Genomic DNA, 25,357 nt, shown 5'->3' with positions numbered 1-25,357 from the left:
GCTGATAAATTAAGGATGATAATCTTGAACAGAATTACTGCTCATGTGTCTCAATTCACATCCGTGCGTATAGAGGCAGAACTTGTTTTGATACGTACCGCTGTTACTTCTATGTTTTAAACAAACTCTCGGTTGCGCCTTATTTTGGCTTTTGATGTTTGTCAGTCTTAGGGTAAACTGGATGTTTCACTTGTGCACTAATTACTGAGAAAGGTTTATATAGTATCTTATTTTAATATAAAATGTTTGTGAACCTCTAAGTAAAAGTTAGCTCAATTCACATCCGTGCGTATAGAAGCAGAACTTCTTTTGATTAGTACGGTTATTACTTCTATGTTGCAAATATCCTCTATGTTACGCCTTATTGTGGATTGTGCTGTTTACAAATCTTAGGGAGAAGTGGATGTTTCTCTTGTACACCAATTAATGACAAAGGTTTGTGAAGTGTCTTATTTTGACATACAAAATGTATAAGTCTCTCAGCTAGATTTGTTTTACTAAACTAGTAATAGCATGCTATGTGTAAGCCTGGCTTCCCCTCTTTTCCAATTGGCTATTTGAATTGTGGATTATACGTATTGTGGTTGGTGGTTATGAATAAGTGCCGGTCTTCTGTATTGCCTTGTGCGACAGGGCTTAATGATATTCTATTTTAGCATTCGTAATTATAAATAAGCCTGTATAGCATTTGCACCACAAGTTCTTAATGTTAGCTATCCTTACCGGCAACCCCCCCCCAGCATGTAGCGGTGTTACCAGGATATCCCAGTCTATAGAGGTCTATATTGTTCGGTAATTTTAGCAAGATTCAAGATTACAGGTCGACTTCTTAAGATACTTAATAACTGAAACACAGGTTGCACATTTTTTAGCAAACTATTTTAAATAACTGTTTTCCTTACATATACACTTGTAAGACGGATCCTAGTAAATGCCTTATTTTGGCATAGGTAATGATCAGTTAAGCCTATGAGGTTGTTACACCGTTAGTTCAAATATTAACTTCCCCCAGTAGCCACCCCTAGCGTGTAGCGTGGTTACTGATATACTTTGGACACTACGGTCAATATACTGTTGCTCTATCGAAGTAACTGGTATTACATTGACTAATTTCAAGGATTACAGGCTAATTGTTTGGTATATGCACAGATTCCTATGCCATTTAAAAACAGCTAATAGGGGTGTTTGTTAAACAATACCCCTCCCTGACATGTTTCGCCGATACTATCTCGGCTTTTTCAAAGGTCTGCGTATTCGTTTTCTATAGGAATAACCCTAATACGTCACTGGTTTTTACGGACGGCTCTGCTATATATAGATATATATTGATGTGTGTATATATATATATATATATATATATATATATATATATATATATATATATATACACATACACACACACACACAGGTGGCCCTGGTTTTGTGCCGTTTCAAAGTAACACCCTTTATTTTCAGTCATGTGACTGCTAAAGAAAAGAACTAAGAAGCAGCACATTGATTAAAATAAGGGCAGGCCAGTAGGTGGAGCTGTCCGACTGTGTTGCAGCAAAGATATGCAAGCCAAGCAGGCTGAAATTAATCAGTGTGAACAGATCAGTCCTGAGCTATTGGGCAGCTTTCAAAGCAACAAGATCTAGCAGCCGTGAGGGAAACTTCCCTTCCTTCTTCTATCCCAGCTGCTTGAGGTGAGGGTGCCTATAAATCAGTCCAGACTGGAATGCATAGAATAGCTGCAGACACGATATTAGCTAAAAAAAAGTGTATGCTACTGTTTCAATGCAGAGTCCATTTTGCAGAAAATGCAAGTAAAAAAATGTTTTTCTTCATTAAACTTAGTTTGAGGATGCATTCTGTGTTGTGTGATTATTTGATATGGTTTATAATGCTGTTTAGAATTTATAGTCTTCATTTCAAAGCTTTAAAAATAATGTATTATATATATGAAAATGTTATTTATTGATAAAAACTTAGCGATTAGCTTATTGTAATATTAACTAATGCCTTGATGTCTTCAATGACAAAAACTTTATATTTACTTTAACTACCCAGCAGAACATAATGAGACAGTATAAACATTGAGAATTGTGGAAACAGAAAAAGATATTCTGCAGGAGAGCACACCCAAAATAACCCAGAAAAAGCTACTGACAGCAAGTAAACCAGCGATGCATTTACAGCTCTGAAATTAGAGATTACACTAATTTGGCTTAGTGGATTTTAAGCCTCTTGTGCAAATCACATTTACTTTAGTGGAATAATTTCAGCATTAACCCCTTAATTTTTTTTCCAAGGTTTTCCCAGTTTCAGTGCTTGAATGACCAGCAAATTTGGCATTTTGGCTCACTATTTGATTTATCCAATTATCTGCTCTCTTGTTATGTGCACCTATCCATATTATACACCAGCAAACAGGCCTTTCTAGTTCTACACTAAATTAGAAGGGATAAACAAATCTAGTGAAAAAAACCCAAATCGGTTCATTACGTTGTCCCGATTGTAGAAATACCCCAAGTGTCTTGGTTTTCAAAATAATTTTAGGAAATAAAACATAGTACAAAGATGGAATTGTCGGTTTAAAACTAAAATGTGCTATGAGTTGACTGAAAACTAAATAGCAGTCATCCAATTCAAAACTGCTGCACAAAAAAGAAAATTTAGGCTTACCTGATAAATTTATTTCTTTTTTGACAAGATGAGTCCACGGATCATCTTAATCACTAATGGGATATTCACCTCCTGGTCAGCAGGAGGCAAAGAGCACCACAGCAGAGCTGTTAAATAGCTCCTCCCTTCCCTCCCACTCCAGTCATTCGACCGAAGTTAGGAAAAGAAAGAAAAAGCCAAGGTGCAGAGGTGTCTGAAGTTTACAATAACTCACAACCTGTCTTAGAAGAACAGGGCGGGCCGTGGACTCATTGTGTCAAAAAAGAAATAAATTTATCCGGTAAGCATACATTTCCTATTCTTTTTTAAGACACGATGAGTCCACGGATCATCTTAATTACTAATGGGATTCTATACCCAAGCTAGAGTACACAGATGATACGGGAGGGACAATACAGGGAACCTAAACGGAAGGCACCACTGCTTGAAGAACCTTACTCCCAAAATCGGCCTCAGCCGAGTCAAAACTGTCAAATTCGTAAAACTACGAAAAAGTATGAAGAAAAAAACAGGATGCAGCCTTGCAAACCTCTTCCACAGAATCTACATTCCTGAATGCCCATGAGGAAAACAACAGCCCCTATGGAAGGAGTCGTAACTTTTTCAGAAGGCTGCTGTCCAGCAGACTCCGATGCATAATAAATGATACTCCGCAGTCAAAAAGAAAGAGAAGTGGCCATAGCTTTCTTTCCCTTGCGCCTACCTGAGAAAACCACAAAGACGACTGACAAAAATCTTTAGTCGTCTACAGGTAAAACCCTATAGTACAGACCACGTCCAAATTGTGTAGAATTCCTTTCTTCTGAAAAGAAGGATTAGGACACAAGGAAGGAACAACAATCACCTGAGTAATGTACCGAACAGAAACAAACTTAGGAAGAAATCCTAGTTTAGTACGGAAAAACTACCTTATCTGAGAGAAGATAAAGAAACTCATACTGCAATGTCGAGAGCTCTGATACTCTCCGAACAGAAGAACAAGAAATAAAAATTTCCAAGATAACAATGTAATATCTAAGGAATGCATAGGTTCAAACAAAGTCCTCTGAAGAACTCTAAAAACCAAGTTAAAACTACATGGAGGAGTAACTGGTTTAAAAACAGGCCTGATTCTGGCCAAGGCCTGGCAAAAAGAATGTACATCTGGGACATCCTTCAGACGTCTATGTAAGAAAAACATAATTTATGTAAGAAATTACCTGATAAATTCATTTCTTTCATATTAACAAGAGTCCATGAGCTAGTGACGTATGGGATATACATTCCTACCAGGAGGGGCAAAGTTTCCCAAACCTTAAAATGCCTATAAATACACCCCTCACCACACCCACAAATCAGTTTAACGAATAGCCAAGAAGTGGGGTGATAAGAAAAAAAGTGCGAAGCATATAAAATAAGGAATTGGAATAATTGTGCTTTATACAAAAAAATCATAACCACCAAAAAAAGGGTGGGCCTCATGGACTCTTGTTAATATGAAAGAAATGAATTTATCAGGTAATTTCTTACATAAATTATGTTTTCTTTCATGTAATTAACAAGAGTCCATGAGCTAGTGACGTATGGGATAATGAATACCCAAGATGTGGATCTTTCCACACAAGAGTCACTAGAGAGGGAGGGATAAAATAAAGACAGCCAATTCCTGCTGAAAATAATCCACACCCAAAATAAAGTTTAATGAAAAACATAAGCAGAAGATTCAAACCGAAACCACTGCCTGAAGTACCTTTCTACCAAAAACTGCTTCAGAAGAAGAGAATACATCAAAATGGTAGAATTTAGTAAAAGTATGCAAAGAGGACCAAGTCGCTGCTTTGCAAATCTGATCAACTGAAGCTTCATTCCTAAACGCCCAGGAAGTAGAAACTGACCTAGTAGAATGAGCTGTAATCCTCTGAGGTGGAGTCTTACCCGATTTAACATAGGCAAGATGAATTAAAGATTTCAACCAGGATGCCAAAGAAATGGCAGAAGCTTTCTGGCCTTTTCTAGAACCAGAAAAGATGACAAATAGACTAGAAGTCTTTCGGAAAGATTTAGTAGCTTCAACATAATATTTCAAAGCTCTAACAACATCCAAAGAATGTAACGATTTCTCCTTAGAATTCTTAGGATTAGGACATAATGAAGGAACCACGATTTCTCTACTAATGTTGTTGGAATTCACAACCTTAGGTAAAAATTCAAAAGAAGTTCGCAACACCGACTTATCCTGATGAAAAATCAGAAAAGGAGACTCACAAGAAAGAGCAGATAATTCAGAAACTCTTCTGGCAGAAGAGATGGCCAAAAGGAACAAAACTTTCCAAGAAAGCAATTTAATGTCCAATGAATGCATAGGTTCAAACGGAGGAGCTTGAAGAGCTCCCAGAACCAAATTCAAACTCCATGGAGGAGAAATTGACTTAATGACAGGTTTTATACGAACCAAAGCTTGTACAAAACAATGAATATCAGGAAGAATAGCAATCTTTCTGTGAAAAAGAACAGAAAGAGCAGAGATTTGTCCTTTCAAGGAACTTGCGGACAAACCCTTATCTAAACCATCCTGAAGAAATTGTAATATTCTCGGAATTCTAAAAGAATACCAAGAAAAATGATGAGTAAGACACCAAGAAATATAAGTCTTCCAGACTCTATAATATATCTCTCTAGATACAGATTTACGAGCCTGTAACATAGTATCAATCACAGAGTCAGAGAAACCTCTTTGACTAAGAATCAAGCGTTCAATCTCCATACCTTTAAATTTAAGGATTTCAGATCCGGATGGAAAAAAGGACCTTGCGACAGAAGGTCTGGTCTTAACGGAAGAGTCCATGGTTGGCAAGATGCCATCCGGACAAGATCCGCATACCAAAACCTGTGAGGCCATGCCGGAGCTATTAGCAGAACAAACGAGCATTCCCTCAGAATCTTGGAGATTACTCTTGGAAGAAGAACTAGAGGCGGAAAGATATAGGCAGGATGATACTTCCAAGGAAGTGATAATGCATCCACTGCCTCCGCCTGAGGATCCCGGGATCTGGACAGATACCTGGGAAGTTTCTTGTTTAGATGAGAGGCCATCAGATCTATCTCTGGAAGCCCCCACATTTGAACAATCTGAAGAAATACCTCTGGGTGAAGAGACCATTCGCCCGGATGCAACGTTTGGCGACTGAGATAATCCGCTTCCCAATTGTCTACACCTGGGATATGAACCGCAGAGATTAGACAGGAGCTGGATTCCGCCCAAACCAAAATTCGAGATACTTCTTTCATAGCCAGAGGACTGTGAGTCCCTCCTTGATGATTGATGTATGCCACAGTTGTGACATTGTCTGTCTGAAAACAAATGAACGATTCTCTCTTCAGAAGAGGCCAAAACTGAAGAGCTCTGAAAATTGCACGGAGTTCCAAAATATTGATCGGTAATCTCACCTCCTGAGATTCCCAAACTCCCTGTGCCGTCAGAGATCCCCACACAGCTCCCCAACCTGTGAGACTTGCATCTGTTGAAATTACAGTCCAGGACGGAAGAACAAAAGAAGCCCCCTGAATTAAACGATGGTGATCTGTCCACCACGTTAGAGAGTGTCGAACAATCGGTTTTAAAGATATTAATTGATATATCTTCGTGTAATCCCTGCACCATTGGTTCAGCATACAGAGCTGAAGAGGTCGCATGTGAAAACGAGCAAAGGGGATCGCGTCCGATGCAGCAGTCATAAGACCTAGAATTTCCATGCATAAGGCTACCGAAGGGAATGATTGAGACTGAAGGTTTCGACAAGCTGTAATCAATTTTAGACGTCTCTTGTCTGTTAAAGACAGAGTCATGGACACTGAATCTATCTGGAAACCCAGAAAGGTTACCCTTGTTTGAGGAATCAAAGAACTTTTTGGTAAATTGATCCTCCAACCATGATCTTGAAGAAACAACACAAGTCGATTCGTATGAGACTCTGCTAAATGTAAAGACTGAGCAAGTACCAAGATATCGTCCAAATAAGGAAATACCACAATACCCTGTTCTCTGATTACAGACAGAAGGGCACCGAGAATCTTTGTGAAAATTCTTGGAGCTGTAGCAAGGCCAAACGGTAGAGCCACAAATTGGTAATGCTTGTCTAGAAAAGAGAATCTCAGGAACTGAAAATGATCTGGATGAATCGGAATATGCAGATATGCATCCTGTAAATCTATTGTGGACATATAATTCCCTTGCTGAACAAAAGGCAATATAGTCCTTACAGTTACCATCTTGAACGTTGGTATCCTTACATAACGATTCAATAATTTTAGATCCAGAACTGGTCTGAAGGAATTCTCCTTCTTTGGTACAATGAAGAGATTTGAATAAAACCCCATCCCCTGTTCCGGAACTGGAACTGGCATAATTACTCCAGCCAACTCTAGATCTGAAACACAATTCAGAAATGCTTGAGCTTTCACTGGATTTACTGGGACACGGGAAAGAAAAAATCTCTTTGCAGGAGGTCTCATCTTGAAACCAATTCTGTACCCTTCTGAAACAATGCTCTGAATCCAAAGATTGTGAACAGAATTGATCCAAATTTCTTTGAAAAAACGTAACCTGCCCCCTACCAGCTGAACTGGAATGAGGGCCGTACCTTCATGTGAACTTAGAAGCAGGCTTTGCCTTTCTAGCAGGCTTGGATTTATTCCAGACTGGAGATGGTTTCCAAACTGAAACTGCTCCTGAGGACGAAGGATCAGGCTTTTGTTCTTTGTTGAAACGAAAGGAACGAAAACGATTGTTAGCCCTGTTTTTACCTTTAGATTTTTTATCCTGAGGTAAAAAAGTTCCTTTCCCACCAGTAACAGTTGAAATAATAGAATCCAACTGAGAACCAAATAATTTGTTTCCCTGGAAAGAAATGGAAAGTAGAGTTGATTTAGAAGCCATATCAGCATTCCAAGTCTTAAGCCATAAAGCTCTTCTGGCTAAGATAGCTAGAGACATAAACCTAACATCAACTCTAATAATATCAAAAATGGCATCACAGATAAAATTATTAGCATGCTGAAGAAGAATAATAATATCATGAGAATCACGATTTGCTACTTGTTGCGCTAGGGTTTCCAACCAAAAAGTTGAAGCTGCAGCAACATCAGCCAATGATATAGCAGGTCTAAGAAGATTACCTGAACACAGATAAGCTTTTCTTAGAAAGGATTCAATTTTTCTATCTAAAGGATCCTTAAACGAGGTACCATCTGACGTAGGAATGGTAGTACGTTTAGCAAGGGTAGAAATAGCCCCATCAACTTTAGGGATTTTGTCCCAAAATTCTAACCTGTCAGGCGGAACAGGATATAATTGCTTAAAACGTTTAGAAGGAGTAAATGAATTACCCAATGTATCCCATTCTTTGGAAATCACTGCAGAAATAGCATTAGGAACAGGAAAAACTTCTGGAATAACCGCAGGAGCTTTAAAAACCTTATCCAAACGTATAGAATTAGTATCAAGAGGACTAGAATCCTCTATTTCTAAAGCAATTAGTACTTCTTTAAGTAAAGAGCGAATAAATTCCATCTTAAATAAATATGAAGATTTATCAGCATCAATCTCTGAGATAGAATCCTCTGAACCAGAAGAGTCCAAAGAATCAGAATGATGGTGTTCATTTAAAAATTCATCTGTAGAGAGAGAAGATTTAAAAGACTTTTTACGTTTACTAGAAGGAGAAATAACAGACATAGCCTTCTTTATGGATTCAGAAACAAAATCTCTTATGTTATCAGGAACATTCTGCACCTTAGATGTTGAGGGAACTGCAACAGGCAATGGTACATTACTAAAGGAAATATTATCTGCTTTAACAAGTTTGTCATGACAATTATTACAAACAACAGCTGGAGGAATAGCTACCAAAAATTTACAGCAGATACACTTAGCTTTGGTAGATCCAGCAGGCAGTGATTTTCCTGTAGTATCTTCTGGCTCAGATGCAACGTGAGACATCTTGCAATATGTAAGAGAAAAAACAACATATAAAGCAAAATAGATCAAATTCCTTATAAGACAGTTTCAGGAATGGGAAAGAATGCCAAATATCAAGCTTCTAGCAACCAGAAGCAAATGAAAAATGAGACTGAAATAATGTGGAGACAAAAGCGACGCCCATTTTTTTTAGCGCAAAATAAGACGCCCACATTATTTGGCGCCTAAATGCTTTTGGCGACAAAAATGACGCCACATCCGGAACGCCGACATTTTTTGGCGCAAAATAACGTCAAAAAATGACGTAACTTCCGGCGACACGTATGACGCCGGAAACGGAAAAGAATTTTTGCGCCAAAAAAGTCCGCGCCAAGAATGACGCAATAAAATGAAGCATTTTCAGCCCCCGCGAGCCTAACAGCCCACAGGGAAAAAAGTCAAATTTTTGAGGTAAAAAAAAAAAATATGATAATTCAATGCATAATCCCAAATATGAAACTGACTGTCTGAAAATAAGGAAAGTTGAACATTCTGAGTCAAGGCAAATAAATGTTTGAATACATATATTTAGAACTTTATAAATAAAGTGCCCAACCATAGCTTAGAGTGTCACAGAAAATAAGACTTACTTACCCCAGGACACTCATCTACATGTTTGTAGAAAGCCAAACCAGTACTGAAACGAGAATCAGTAGAGGTAATGGTAAATATAAGAGTATATCGTCGATCTGAAAAGGGAGGTAAGAGATGAATCTCTACGACCGATAACAGAGAACCTTATGAAATAGACCCCGTAGAAGGAGATCACTGCATTCAATAGGCAATACTCTCTTCACATCCCTCTGACATTCACTGCACGCTGAGAGGAAAACCGGGCTCCAACTTGCTGCGGAGCGCATATCAACGTAGAATCTAGCACAAACTTACTTCACCACCTCCCTTGGAGGCAAAGTTTGTAAAACTGATTTGTGGGTGTGGTGAGGGGTGTATTTATAGGCATTTTAAGGTTTGGGAAACTTTGCCCCTCCTGGTAGGAATGTATATCCCATACGTCACTAGCTCATGGACTCTTGTTAATTACATGAAAGAAATAGATAAACCCTTCTCCAAACCCTCTTGGAGAAAGGACCAAATTCTAGGAATTCTAACTATACTCCCGGAGAAGCCCTTGAATTCGCACCAAAAGAGATATACGTCATATCTTATGGTAAATCCTTCTAGTCACAGGCTTACGAGCCTGAATCATTGTCTCTGTGACCAAAGCAGAAAATCCCGCTTGAATAAAACTAAGCGTTCAATCTCCAAGCAGTCAGCTTCAGAGAAACTAGATTTGGGTGAAGGAAAGGCCCCAGAATCAGGTCCTTCCTCAACAGGAGTCTGAAAGCAGGTAGAGGTGCCAACTCTGCCAGATCCGCATGTCAAATCCTGCAAGGCCATGCCAGAGCTATGTGGATCACCGAAATCCTCTGTTTGATTCAAGCAATGACCCTAGGAAAAAGAGCAAACATAATAAATAGGCATGCTAGACTGACGGTCCAAGGAACCGCAGAGCAGCTATTAACTCCACCTAGGAGTCCCTGAACCTCGATCCGTATCCCGCCAGCTATCGGGATGCCATGGAACGTATGAATGTATGTATGTATGTATGTATGTATGTATGTATGTATGTATGTATGTATGTATGTATTGGATACTTGTAAAGTGCGGCTAATCATCCAAAATGGTCTCAAGGCGCTGCTCATTTTATCAACCTCGGAAGGATGAAAGGCTGAGTAGACCTCGCCGGGGATCGAACCTGCAACCCTTGGGTTGCTATAGAGCTCAGCCACCGTGCCTTAGCATGCTGAGCCATCTGACCGGCCACATTCCCCGGCTAAAAAGACCCAGTTGACCGCCCCTGGGATATGGACTGTCGATAAACAAGAGCGGGCCCCCATCCGCTAGATAACTTTGGTTACCTTCATCGCTAAGGGACTTCTCGGCCCGCCCTGGTGAATGACGTAAGCCACCGAAGTTACGATGCCCGAATGGAACCTGATAAACCGAAGAGAGGCTAGCAGGAGCCAGGCCAGAAGAGCATTGAATCTTGCTCTCAGTTCTAGGATGTTTATAGAAAGAACAGATTCTGACTGAATCCAATTTCCTGAAACTGTAGGGAACCCCAGCTGCTATGTACCTAGAAGGCTGGTGTTTGTTGTCCCAATCACCCAAGAAGGCCTGCAAAAGCAGGATCCCTGGGAGAGATGATCCAGAGACAACCCCCAAGGAAGAGAGACCCTTGTCTCCTCTCCAGAATTAAACGAGGAGGCAAGTCTACCTAATCCCCGTTCCAATGCCTTAGCATGCTTTAGTGTAGGGGTCTGAAATGGAAGCGAGCAAACGGAATGATGTCCATTGCGGCCACCATCAGACCAATTACCTCCATGCATTTATCCACTGACGGCCAAAAAGTGGACCGAAGGACTAGACAAGTATAGAAAAACCTTGATTTCTTGACTTCTATCAAGAAAATCTTCATGGACAAGGAGTCCGTTATGGTGGAATCTTACTAGTTGCAAGACAAAATCCTAGTTAGGATGTTGTCCAGATAGGACACCCCTGCCAATAATCTTGAGACAGGAACTTTAATTTGTATCACTGAGGCACAATGTACACCATCCAGGGATCATGAACCAAACCAGATGGACAAAAAAGAAAAACTGCCTTCTTACGGATCAGGTGCACATCTCTCATGCTGTCGAAAATACAACAGCAAGCCTTTATTTTTTTATTTTATTTTTTTATTCTTATATGCCGAACCGGATAGGGTTTCCAAAAAGGCTTAAACTGTTTCCACTCGGAGAAAAAGAGTGGAAGGATTTTACCAGAAATCTGGAAAAAAAAAACAAAATCATATCATACATCTGTTATACACTTCTGAAGACAAAGGAGCCTATTTCTGAAATAGCAGCAGCTGGTTTCAAACAGCAAACCTTTCACTTGCCAGACAGCCAAGCAAAACATCAGGTTACAACAGCTGGCTACCGAAAGTAGTGTACTGAAATAAAGTAAACACTAAAAATACCAGCAAAGAGGTCCCCTGGATCTGGACCAGGGACCCCTTGATTTGCAGTAAAATGGGCTACCACTGAGATAGCTACCCATTCTGACTCTTAACCATAGGATTCCTGAAGGAACTACTATCCTCCTGTGAATAGCATCTCTAAAGATATGCTTCTCTGTCAATGCATTGAAAAGACACAATTCTGAGTATCTTCTAAAATAAAGAACCAAAGGGAGCAACTCTATAGCCCTATCTGGTACAGAAAGTACTTCTACCATGAAGGGCACATCACAATATTAATATAGCCTACTGGTATCAGGAACACCTAAAGAAGCTAAAAACTAAAGTAGACAATCTTTCCAATGGAGGAATCGACCTAAAAATGAAGGAAAATAAACCTAGTATAAGATAAAGGCATTACCTCATCAGAGACTGAGAAATCCCTATGCGATACTACCAAAGAATCTTCCTCACAGGGAAGAAACATTCATGAAAGCTATAACTGGATCAATAACATAATTCAGAGAGAATATGACCTCTTGCACTTTTTCCCTAGAACATGGAAAAAACTGATCATGCAACTTAACTCCAAGTGGAGTGAGAGAAGAAATGCCAGGCACTGCCTGAGGGCCATACATTTTTAGGGACACCTTAGGAGAATCTGTGGCATATCTTGACCGATGTCACTAGGCTCCTAGGCAGTTTGCACCCTAGAAAAAGGATTTTTTTTCCATCTTTATCAGTTAAATATCTTTCCGGAAATAAAGATTGGAAGTACCCCAATGGTCTCCAAGCCTAGGACAAGAGACCCCAAGAAGGGTCCTCTGGTCCATCCTGAGTCACAAAGGATGAATTACACAGATAAACAGCTGGAATTCTTTAACAAATATTAATACATAAAAAATGTTACAATCTCTTTAAATTTTCAAAAGGTGACTTTTATATCTGTGTGCAGGAAAAAAGGTAACTTAGCACGCAAACACTGCAGGACCTATCTACACCTCATTTTAGTCTTGCTGATGTGGCATCTGGTCATCAGAAACTCAATACACTCCAGACTTTGTTTATTTTATTAAAATTGTACAACATTATGTTATTGTGCATAGAGATCGCTATAACCCTTAATGAAGTGATGTCTTGCGCAGAAACTCCAGGGAGAGAGAAACCGCAAGGCACTGCATGTGTGATATAAACCTTTATAAGTCTTAAATACAATTAAATGAGACAATCCTGTGACAATATGACAAACAGTACTGTCTCTTTAAATATAAAAGTGAAAGATTGTTCTTATACTAAGGATCTCTTCATTCATATCAAAACATAATGAGATACTGTGTAGGGTCTCTTGGAACACTGTCCACATATATGGGTGAATATTCAGGAAAAACCAATAAACTTTACTGTCTCTAACTTTTAAAGAGAAACTTCTTTACTTATGTTACTGTTGCTTTAAAACCTTTAACAAGTAACTACTAAATTAAGAGTGTAAACATGTTAATAACACACAGTACTGAGACCCTTCTACACCTCAGCTAAACCTAGCTGAAATGCCTGTCCGCCCTTTGCACAGTAAATAATACGGAGAAAGACTTTTTGAAATACTGTCCGGTCCGTTGCTTTCTCTATGTAAGATTAAACACTCCTCTATTCCTTCCGATACACGGAAAGAAACTGACAAAGTGGTGTGCAACTAAAATGGCGCCACAAATAACTCTGCCCATCGTGGGCGTTAGCATAATCTCACGGTCGCCATTGAACTTTTTATTTTTACAAAGTGGAACCGTCGAGATTGTAATAACGGACTGATCAGCTTCAGATTGGCAGCTGCTAGTCCGAGAGACTAAATGTCAAACATCTGACCATTTAACTTTTTATCAGTGATGTTAACATGTGTTCTCCCGGTCGGCTATTATTAAACCGCTGGGAGATGAAAACACAGTCTCCTTCAACACCTCACCCTGAGCACGTCTTTAGGCTAGCTCATCAATTACGGTAATCAGAGATCTAACACAAGTCCCCTTCAAATAATTAAACCAAGGGTTCACACAGAGCCCGCCTTTGAATACACATCTGTTTTGGTAATAGAGAATCTCTCGGTTGGTGGTTATGAAACCGCCTGGAGATGAGAGTACATGTCCCATGCTTCCCCTGTCTGCTTTTAAACTGTCCCAAAGTGTCCCCTAATCCTCTGGGGGGAATCTATATGGAAGCCTCTGATAAAGAGGTCAAATCCAACGAGGTATATTAAAGAACTAAGTGTCCATCCTTTCTTCTGAGACTTTTCAATCCCCAGAATAAAGTTAGCACTTACCTCAGCTGCTGCCGGATAATAAGGCAGTCCCCAGGTTTGCGAGGTCCTCTCCCTCACATGGACCTGTAATTTAAAACGAAATTTCTGAGTAATATCCCTCAGATTTTCTTGGTAAGGGCAGCAAAAAATACATGGGAGGCACAGTAAGAATTATGTCCCACAAGTTCCCATTGCTCTAAAGCCACCAAAAGCTCTACTGAAGAGACTGATATGGACTACGGTTACACCATAAGACAAAGTAGCACTCTCTGGCACTATTTTAAAAATAATAAACTCTTGAATGAAGAATCTAATCTAACACCTCACTTTACCTCTTCCTATCACTAACGTAGGCAAAGAGAATGACTGGAGTGGGAGGGAAGGGAGGAGCTATTTAACAGCTCTGCTGTGGTGCTCTTTGCCTCCTCCTGCTGACCAGGAGGTGAATATACCATTAGTAATTAAGATGATCCGTGGACTCATCGTGTCTTAAAAAGAAATAGTAACAGGAACCCACACCAGCTACGCCTGCCATATTCTCTTTCTGTATTAATGTATGGGAGCAGATATAGTGCAACTTGTATAGGCCTACAGCTTCCTCTTATTTCATCATCAAGTTAAACTATTTTATCTGGCTCTCGAGCTGGTTTTAAATGTTTGCGTTGTTATTCTTGACAGTGATCTAGTAGTGAATTTGTGAAATGTCAGCCAGTGCCACCTTCCTTAGGATTTATTTTTTACTTATTAACTAATCAATAGTCAATATTATTAAACCTATTAATATACAACTTTGGATTTTTCCCTAAGAGTAAAACCTGCCCCATTTCTATAAAACAGCCAACAGCATCTCCGAGAGTCATACTTTGAACATGTTTGTATTGTTCTGTTTCTTTTGTTTTATGCGGTTTTGCTTGTTTGAGGTTTTAAAAATGACTCATTGGCTCTTGCCCCCTGGCTTAGAAACTACTTCTTATACCTAATCCTGTGGTTGTATAGATAGAATTTCTTTATGTGGATACAGGTTTAGGAGAACATCTTGTATTGCCATGCTTTCACAGATGACATTTTTGCTTCTTTTTGTCATCTAATTTTGTTGACTTTGCCCTTGTGATCTGCGAATCACATCACTGTATTATAGAACTCTATGGGGGAATTAATTGTACAACTATATACTGCATTTATTTCTTGTCTCTCAATAAAAATAAATAAATAAACATATTCCAAGAGGGACAATCTGATGGGGGGGGGAAATAAAGATAAGAAACCTCTGTATAACAAATGCAGAGAAAGGCTCTATATAAGACTCAGTTCATATTAGACCACACAGGAAAAGAAAATCATTCAAAAGGATTTTACCTGTTCCTTAAAACTGCTGAATGACCAAAGCGATTCACATCATGATGCAATGTAGGGTGTGGTAGTACAGACCAATGATCACAGGCTAAAATAAAGGAAATACAGAACAGCTTTTTATAAGGACACAACACAATGCAGTAAAAATAAGAAATGGGACAAGCACAGAACTTGGTGAAATTAGATATTTTACAATACTGGATCACTAACCTCTGTACAGTATGGAAAATAAATATTTTTTTTGCCTCCTAAAACAGGATGAGGCCACAATTAACAGGAGTTCTAATTAGTAAACAAACGGGCTGAGATAAACATGAAGCATAAAGTACACCAACAAGGCTAATCTAATTCTATGGTTGTGTGCCTATTATCATTATTACAGGGGTACTTGTAGGTAAAAGATCACACTTTGATCTTAAATATACAAATATCAAACAGAATGAACCTTAGCGACATAAAACTCACGATTCAGGTAGAGCATGACATCTTAAACAACTTTCCAATGTATTTCTTTAATCTAATTTGTTTAGTTCTCTGGGTATCCTTTGCTGAAAATAATACCTAGGAAGGCCGAAAAGCTTTGGATCAGGGGCTGCACATATATGCCCCTTGTCATTGGCTTTCAGCTAACTCCCAGTACTGCATTACTGCTCCTTCAGCAAAGGATACTAAAAGAACGAAGCAAATTTGATAATAGAAGATCAGTAGAAAGTAGTATAAAATTGTATCTGAATCGTCAAACACTTGAATTTCATGATCCTTTAAAGAGACATGACACCAAAATGTTAAAGCACTTTAAAGTGAAGCAGCATAGCTGTGCTCACTACTAGATATATATCTGATTTTCAGACTCCTAACCAAGCCCCAAAGGTTTAGATGTATACGATTTCTACAGATTTCTGTGGCTCCTGTTTGTATAATGGGTCTTTTCAAATGCACGGAAGGGAGTGTCTGCTGATCTTGTTTTCCCAGACCCTTTCACTGGGTGTCCCAGCCTAACCTCATCAACAGTGCTAAACTGGGAGCTTCTAAGGTTTTTAAAAGGTTTTATACTGCATTTTTAGATCAGTATCTGTGAATATTCTTCTTTATAGTATTGTCTATTACATGCAGTTATATGAAACAGTGTATACTGTCCCTTTAACACAGTCAGCCACCGTATAATAAATGATAAACATGTGGTCTGAGGGGATCTCAAACTTTGTATAACCTATGCAGATACCCTTCTGTATTACAGAAGTTCAGGATCAAAAGGAGACAGCCCTATACCAGACAAAGGCACGAAAAAATAAGTTCAGTGTTAAAGGGAGTTTACTCCAATTTTTTTATTGTTTATATAAAAAAAAAATGCCTTTACTACCATTCCCCAGCTTTGCACAACCAACATTGCTATATTAATATACTTAACCTTTAAACCTATAACTTTCTGCCGGTTTCTAACCCACTACAGGCCACTTATCTGAGTGCTAGTTTGTGTGTGCCATATAGATAACTGCTCACACCTGTGGAGTTATTCATGAATCAGCACTAATTGACTAAAATGTGAGTCTATAAATAGCACTGAAATAAGGGGGCAATCTGCAGAGGCTTAGCTACAAGGTAATCACAGAGGTAAAAAGTATATTAATATAACAGTGTTGATTGTGCAAAACTGGGGAATGGGTAATAAAGGGATTATATTTTTAATCAAAATATGGGAGTAGACTGTCCCTTTAATATAAACTAGCAGGGTTATCTTATTTACAAATGCCTGAACAGAAGTAGCTATGGCAACGGTACAAGTATACAAAGAAAACTGTTTGATACAAGAATAAGAGCAGAGGCACAGCCATCTCAATCATGATCCATAATATTGTGTCTCCCATCATCATACGTTTAAAGGACCACTCAATGCAGTAGAATTACATAATTAACAAGTGTATAAGAAAGAGACAATGCAATAACACCTACTCTGAATTTCAAATATTTTTTCTCCCATTTTCCGGCCCCTGTATAATGTGACAGCCATCAGCCAATCACAGACTAGTGCTCAGAAGGATCTTGTTCCCCAGAAAGTGTGAATATAAACAGAGTGCTCAAAATTGTAAAATGGAAGTAAATTGGAAAGTGGATTAAAACTGCTGCTCTATCTGAATAATAAAAGCTTATTTTGACTTGAGTGTTCCTTTAAGTTATTTTATCTGGAGTCTTATTAACTAATAATGGAGAAAATGAATAGAACAATGAAACTCCCCTGGACAGTAATATACAATAATAGTAAAAGACAATGGCACAGAGTTACATTCATGAGTAACAATCTGCTGCCTACTATGGATACCTCACCTCATCCAACTCCATTTATGGAAAAATGTCTAGTAGGTCTACAGAGAACACTTGCACAAGTCTATGATGATCCAGCAATAAGACCAATGAACTGTTACAGAAGCAGTCCTGATCCCCATTGGTATAGACAGGAGAGTGCAACTTTATCACAGCTTCTGTAGAAGCAACATTTCGCTCAGAATCCTCTTCAGCTCGCACTGTTAGAGACCCCATAATACCACCAGGTGCTCTAAAGTCCTCTCCCAACTGCCCAACAGTGTAGAAATACAAGGTTTTTCCTACTACAAGATCAAGCAATAGTAGCCACCACGACTTTCAATCCATCAGGAAGTTACCACATTTGTGATGCATCATGGCTGCAGGATAGCCAGGTTATGACTTATTCCCTACCAGCCCAGAGGCAGAACTTTTTTTCACTTTCTGCAATGACTTTAAGTGAAAAATATTCTGCAGGTCATGGAGAATAAAGTTATTTTTAAAGTTTAATAATATAGTGCACAAGTCAAAAATTAAATTGCAAAATTAGCTGCAGAGAAAACAATACATTTGTTTCCTTTGCTCTTGGTGTAACATCACATACAAGAACCTATTACGTTCAGGAGTTATAGCTTTGCAGACCTAGAAAGGCTAGGGGGCGGGTTTAAAAAAAGGACCTGAGAGACAGTCAACAATGAATACACTTTGCAGCAATGCTCTGCATTTGACTGTTCCTTTTTAAATAGAGCTTAGCTGAAGATGCACTGTGTTAAGAAGAAAAAAAAAACTTACACAGTGCATCCAGAGCATAGCACTGTTTGAAGAGAACAGCCTGATGTGGATCAGTGCTGCAAAGCAAAACCACTAACAGGTCCCTGCACGTGTCCCGTTCTTTCTGCAGACATGCGGCATTCTCTGCAATGACACCTCAGATCACAGCATGTTCTGCTTTGAGGTCTACCAGATCAACCTCCAATAAGGAAATCAGCACTACTACTCCTAGGCCCAACAAACTTGCCTCCCAATTCACAATTTAAAAAGTTAGTAGTTTGGAGCATTTTTAGATCTTTGCTACCTGAACATAAACACCAACCCCTGTCCTCTTATCAAACTCAATTGGCTTTTTTTTAGCTGAAAAGTCTAAAATGAAAAAAAAAGTAAAAATAAGAGTAAATAATTATTGTTGAGCACATTTCTGTGGTTCAGGTGAATCCATGTACAATGGCATGAAAACTTACCAATATCATATGCCATGAAATCCGCTGAGAAGCATTTTGCTCCATGGCTCATTGAGGTATCATTGTGAGTATTTCCTCCAAACACCAGCATTGTGCCGCTTATGATCACTGCTGAGTGTAAATAGCGGAAAAATCTGCTGTCTTTAAGTATTGTCCTGGTGAGTAAAAACATTGCTTGAACAAAGGAAACTGCATTCCTATGAACACTATGATAGCAAATAATCCAGACAACATTTAATATCAAACCCAATATAAATCAAGCATAGTAATAAAAATATTCAGTATATATTCATTATTTATTAGGCCTGCTTTATCTATTACTTACTACCTACAGATAAGGTGGAGGACACGTTTAAGGCTTCATTATAGGATAGATTGTTCAAACCGCTACACAGTGATTGCTGAGATTACTGCAGGAGCTCAATGACATCACAGGCCAGACTAGTCACAGCAAAGATAACAGGACAAACGCACTCAATAGAGTGCATCATAAAGAGTGCTCTGAAATTACAAAGCCCTGCAAATTCCGGCAAACAAAAAATGCAGTTTAAATGCTAAATACGTTTTTATGGAGGCCTTTTGAAATAGAGAGAGAAAGCAATAACACTGCATTTATAATTCTGCTCTCTCTGGCAGTCAAGAGGATAAATATTCATAATACGAGGCACCTTTTTACAGACGTGATGAATACATAAAAATGATTCTAATACCATAATACTACAGGTATATCGATAGGCATATTATACATCAGACATATAATGCTTTGTACATGTGATATTACAGACATGAAATAGAACACTTACCACATTTTCTTATCTACCTCGTACTTGTACAAATCATCTGCTAGCCGATATTTGTTGGCAGTGAAAGCCTTGTATCCTCCATGTATGTATATAGCTCGTGTTTTCTCATCATAGACGCTGCTATGGCCATAGCCACCTTGCACAAGAGCACCCTCTGTTGGAAGAATCTCCCAGCTGTTTGTTTCTAAAAGATAGGAAGGACATAAATATGTACGTTACAGGTGAAGTAAGATAACCATCACGCAGGTACAATACAACTGATGGACGTTTACACTTCCTTTATTTGATTTTTATCGCAACATGTAAATAAATTCTGGATTAAGGGGGTATTGTGTCTGTTTTAGGGACATACATGGCTCTTTCTGAATGCACTTCCAACACAAAATTGCTAAGAGTGTGAAAAAAACATAATTTATGCTTACCTGATAAATTCCTTTCTTCTGTTGTGTGATCAGTCCACGGGTCATCATTACTTCTGGGATATAACTCCTCCCCAACAGGAAATGCAAGAGGATTCACCCAGCAGAGCTGCATATAGCTCCTCCCCTCCACGTCAGTCCCAGTCATTCGACCAAGAATCAACGAGAAAGGAGTAACCAAGGGTGAAGTGGTGACTGGAGTATAATTTAAAAGATATTTACCTGCCTTAAAACAGGGCGGGCCGTGGACTGATCACACAACAGAAGAAAGGAATTTATCAGGTAAGCATAAATTATGTTTTCTTCTGTTATGTGTGATCAGTCCACGGGTCATCATTACTTCTGGGATACCAATACCAAAGCAAAAGTACACGGATGACGGGAGGGATAGGCAGGCTCATTATATAGAAGGAACCACTGCCTGAAGAACCTTTCTCCCAAAAATAGCCTCCGAAGAAGCAAAAGTGTCAAATTTGTAAAATTTGGAAAAAGTATGAAGCGAAGACCAAGTTGCAGCCTTGCAAATCTGTTCAACAGAGGCCTCATTCTTAAAGGCCCAAGTGGAAGCCACAGCTCTAGTGGAGTGAGCTGTAATTCTTTCAGGAGGCTGCTGACCAGCAGTCTCATAGGCTAAACGTATTATGCTACGAAGCCAAAAAGAGAGAGAGGTAGCAGAAGCTTTTTGACCTCTCCTCTGTCCAGAATAAACGACAAACAGGGAAGAAGTTTGGCGAAAATCTTTAGTTGCCTGCAAGTAGAACTTGAGGGCACGAACTACATCCAGATTGTGTAGAAGACGTTCCTTCTTTGAAGAAGGATTTGGACACAAGGATGGAACAACAATCTCTTGATTGATATTCCTGTTAGTGACCACCTTAGGTAAGAACCCAGGTTTAGTACGCAGAACTACCTTGTCTGAGTGAAAAATCAGATAAGGAGAATCACAATGTAAGGCTGATAACTCAGAGACTCTTCGAGCCGAGGAAATAGCCATTAAAAACAGAACTTTCCAAGATAACAATTTTATATCAATGGAATGAAGGGGTTCAAATGGAACACCCTGTAAAACGTTAAGAACTAAGTTTAAACTCCATGGCGGAGCAACAGCTTTAAACACAGGCTTGATCCTAGCTAAAGCCTGACAAAAAGCCTGGACGTCTGGATTTTCTGACAGACGCCTGTGTAACAAGATGGACAGAGCTGAAATCTGTCCCTTTAATGAACTAGCTGATAAACCCTTTTCTAACCCTTCTTGTAGAAAAGACAATATCCTAGAGATCCTAACCTTACTCCAGGAGTAATGTTTGGATTCGCACCAGTATAGGTATTTACGCCATATTTTATGGTAAATCTTTCTGGTAACAGGCTTCCTAGCCTGTATCAGGGTATCAATAACCGACTCAGAAAAACCACGTTTTGATAAAATCAAACGTTCAATTTCCAAGCAGTCAGCTTCAGAGAAGTTAGATTTTGATGTTTGAATGGACCCTGTATCAGAAGGTCCTGTCTTAGAGGTAGAGACCAAGGCGGACAGGATGACATGTCCACTAGATCTGCATACCAAGTCCTGCGTGGCCATGCAGGCGCTATTAGAATCACTGATGCTCTCTCCTGTTTGATTTTGGCAATCAATCGAGGAAGCAGCGGAAAGGGTGGAAACACATAAGCCATCCCGAAGTTCCAAGGTGCTGTCAAAGCATCTATCAGAACCGCTCCCGGATCCCTGGATCTGGACCCGTAGCGAGGAAGTTTGGCGTTCTGGCGAGACGCCATGAGATCTATCTCTGGTTTGCCCCAACGTCGAAGTATTTGGGCAAAGACCTCCGGATGAAGTTCCCACTCCCCCGGATGAAAAGTCTGGCGACTCAAGAAATCCGCCTCCCAGTTCTCCACTCCCGGGATGTGGATTGCTGACAGGTGGCAAGAGTGAGACTCTGCCCAGCGAATTATCTTTGATACTTCCACCATTGCTAGGGAGCTTCTTGTCCCTCCCTGATGGTTGATGTAAGCTACAGTCGTGATGTTGTCCGACTGAAACCTGATGAACCCCCGAGTTGTTAATTGGGGCCAAGCTAGAAGGGCATTGAGAACTGCTCTCAATTCCAGAATGTTTATTGGAAGGAGACTCTCCTCCTGATTCCATAGTCCCTGAGCCTTCAGAGAATTCCAGACAGCGCCCCAACCTAGTAGGCTGGCGTCTGTTGTTACAATTGTCCAGTCTGGCATGCTGAATGGCATCCCCCTGGACAGGTGTGGCCGATGAAGCCACCATAGAAGAGAATTTCTGGTCTCTTGATTCAGATTCAGAGTAGGGGACAAATCTGAGTAATCCCCATTCCACTGACTTAGCATGCATAATTGCAGAGGTCTGAGGTGTAGGCGTGCAAAAGGTACTATGTCCATTGCCGCTACCATTAAGCCGATCACCTCCATGCATTGAGCTACTGACGGGTGTTGAATGGAATGAAGGACACGGCATGCATTTTGAAGCTTTGTTAACCTGTCCTCTGTCAGGTAAATCTTCATTTCTACAGAATCTATAAGAGTCCCCAAGAATGGAACTCTTGTGAGAGGAAAAAGAGAACTCTTCTTTTCGTTCACTTTCCATCCATGCGACCTTAGAAATGCCAGAACTAACTCTGTATGAGACTTGGCAGTTTGAAAGCTTGAAGCTTGTATTAGAATGTCGTCTAGGTATGGAGCTACCGAAATCCCTCGCGGTCTTAGTACCGCCAGAAGGGCACCCAGAACCTTTGTGAAGATTCTTGGAGCCGTAGCCAATCCGAATGGAAGAGCTACAAACTGGTAGTGCCTGTCTAAGAAGGCAAACCTTAGATACCGGTGATGATCTTTGTGGATCGGTATGTGAAGGTAAGCATCCTTTAAATCCACTGTGGTCATGTACTGACCCTCTTGGATCATGGGTAAGATTGTCCGAATAGTTTCCATTTTGAACGATGGAACTCTTAGGAATTTGTTTAGAATCTTTAAATCTAAGATTGGCCTGAAAGTTCCCTCTTTTTTGGGAACCACAAACAGGTTTGAGTAGAACCCTTGTCCTTGTTCCGACCGCGGAACCGGATGGATCACTCCCATTATTAACAGATCTTGTACGCAGCGTAGAAACGCTTCTTTCTTTATCTGGTTTGTTGACAACCTTGACAGATGAAATCTCCCTCTTGGGGGAGATAATTTGAAGTCTAGAAGGTATCCCTGAGATATGATCTCTAGTGCCCAGGGATCCTGAACATCTCTTGCCCAGGCCTGGGCGAAGAGAGAGAGTCTGCCCCCCACTAGATCCGGTCCCGGATCGGGGGCTCTCGGTTCATGCTGTCTTTGGGGCAGCAGCAGGTTTCCTGGCCTGCTTGCTCTTGTTCCAGGACTGGTTAGGCTTCCAGCCTTGCCTGTAACGAGCAACAGCTCCTTCCTGTTTTGGTGCAGTGGAGGTTGATGCTGCTCCTGTTTTGAAGTTCCGAAAGGGACGAAAATTAGACTGTCTAGCCTTAGCTTTGGCTTTGTCTTGAGGTAGGGCGTGGCCCTTACCTCCTGTAATGTCAGCGATAATCTCTTTCAAACCGGGCCCAAATAAAGACTGCCCCTTGAAAGGTATATTAAGTAATTTGGACTTAGAAGTAACATCCGCTGACCAGGATTTTAGCCACAGCGCCCTACGTGCCTGTATGGCGAATCCTGAGTTCTTAGCCGTAAGTTTGGTTAAATGTACTACGGCCTCCGAAATGAAGGAATTAGCTAGTTTAAGGACTCTAAGCCTGTCCGTAATGTCGTCTAGCGTAGATGAACTAAGGTTCTCTTCAAGCGACTCAATCCAAAATGCTGCCGCAGCCGTAATCGGCGCGATACATGCAAGGGGTTGTAATATAAAACCTTGTTGAACAAACATTTTCTTAAGGTAACCCTCTAATTTTTTATCCATTGGATCTGAGAAAGCACAGCTATCCTCCACCGGGATAGTGGTACGCTTAGCTAAAGTAGAAACTGCTCCCTCCACCTTGGGGACCGTTTGCCATAAGTCCCGAGTGGTGGCGTCTATTGGAAACATCTTTCTAAATATTGGAGGGGGTGAGAACGGCACACCGGGTCTATCCCACTCCTTAGTAACAATTTCAGTTAGTCTCTTAGGTATAGGAAAAACGTCAGTACTCGCCGGTACCGCAAAGTATTTATCCAACCTACACAGTTTCTCTGGTATTGCAACGGTGTTACAATCGTTGAGAGCTGCTAAGACCTCCCCTAGTAATACACGGAGGTTCTCCAATTTAAATTTAAAATTTGAAATATCTGAGTCCAGTCTGTTTGGATCAGAACCGTCACCCACAGAATGAAGCTCTCCGTCCTCATGCTCTGCGAGCTGTGACGCAGTATCAGACATGGCCCTAGCATTGTCAGCGCACTCTGTTCTCACCCCAGAGTGATCACGCTTGCCTCTTAGTTCTGGTAATTTAGACAAAACTTCAGTCATAACAGTAGCCATATCTTGTAATGTTATCTGTAATGGCCGCCCAGATGTACTAGGCGCCAAAATATCACGCACCTCCCGGGCGTGAGATGCAGGTACTGCCGCGTGAGGCGAGTTAGTCGGCATAACTCTCCCCTCGCTGTTTGGTGAAATTTGTTCACATTGTACAGATTGACTTTTATTTAAAGTAGCATCAATACAGTTAGTACATAAATTTCTATTGGGCTCCACCTTGGCATTGGAACAAATGACACAGATATCTTCCTCTGAGTCAGACATGTTTAACACACTAGCAAAAAACTTACAACTTGGTTATAATCTTTTTTAGCAAAAAACGTACTGTGCCTCAAAGAGGTACTAACGATTAAATGACAGTTGAAATAATGAACTGAAAAACAGTTATAGCATCAAACTTTAAAACAACAAAACTTTTAGCAAAGGTTTGTTCCCATTAGTAAAATAACAATAATTAAATTTGACATAAAAAATACAAAGCAACGTTTTTATTCACAGTCACTATAAGAATTCTCACAGCTCTGCTGAGAGAATTTACCTCCCTTCAAAGAAGTTTGAAGACCCCTGAGATCTATCAGAGATGAACCGGATCATGCAGGAAATATAAAAGTAACTGACTGGTATTTTTTGATGCGTAGCAAAGAGCGCCAAAAACGGCCCCTCCCTCTCCCACACAGCAGTGAAGAGAAACGAAACTGTCACAATTAAAGCAAAAAAACTGCCAAGTGGAAAATAATGCCCAAATATTTATTCACACAGTACCTCAGCAATGTAAACGATTCTACATTCCAGCAAAAACGT

The 25,357-nt window shown here is 40.0% G+C and overlaps 1 protein-coding gene across 1 annotated transcript in view; it reads right to left on the bottom strand.

The window, feature by feature from the left end:
- ATRN (attractin) overlaps nucleotides 1-25,357 on the bottom strand; it is an 868,210-nt gene that overhangs the window by 604,005 nt on the left and 238,848 nt on the right. The window contains exons 8-10 of the mRNA XM_053700335.1: nucleotides 19,646-19,829; nucleotides 18,843-18,997; nucleotides 15,310-15,394 (exon numbers count right to left, since the gene is read on the bottom strand). Of these exons, the coding sequence (XP_053556310.1) occupies nucleotides 15,310-15,394; nucleotides 18,843-18,997; nucleotides 19,646-19,829 (424 nt within the window). The remainder of the gene's footprint in view (nucleotides 1-15,309; nucleotides 15,395-18,842; nucleotides 18,998-19,645; nucleotides 19,830-25,357) is intronic.

This window comes from Bombina bombina, chromosome 2, assembly GCF_027579735.1.
Source record: "Bombina bombina isolate aBomBom1 chromosome 2, aBomBom1.pri, whole genome shotgun sequence".
Classification (NCBI taxonomy): domain Eukaryota; kingdom Metazoa; phylum Chordata; class Amphibia; order Anura; family Bombinatoridae; genus Bombina; species Bombina bombina.
Note: the sequence above shows the minus strand (reverse complement) of the source record. Positions and strands in the feature narration are given on the sequence as shown.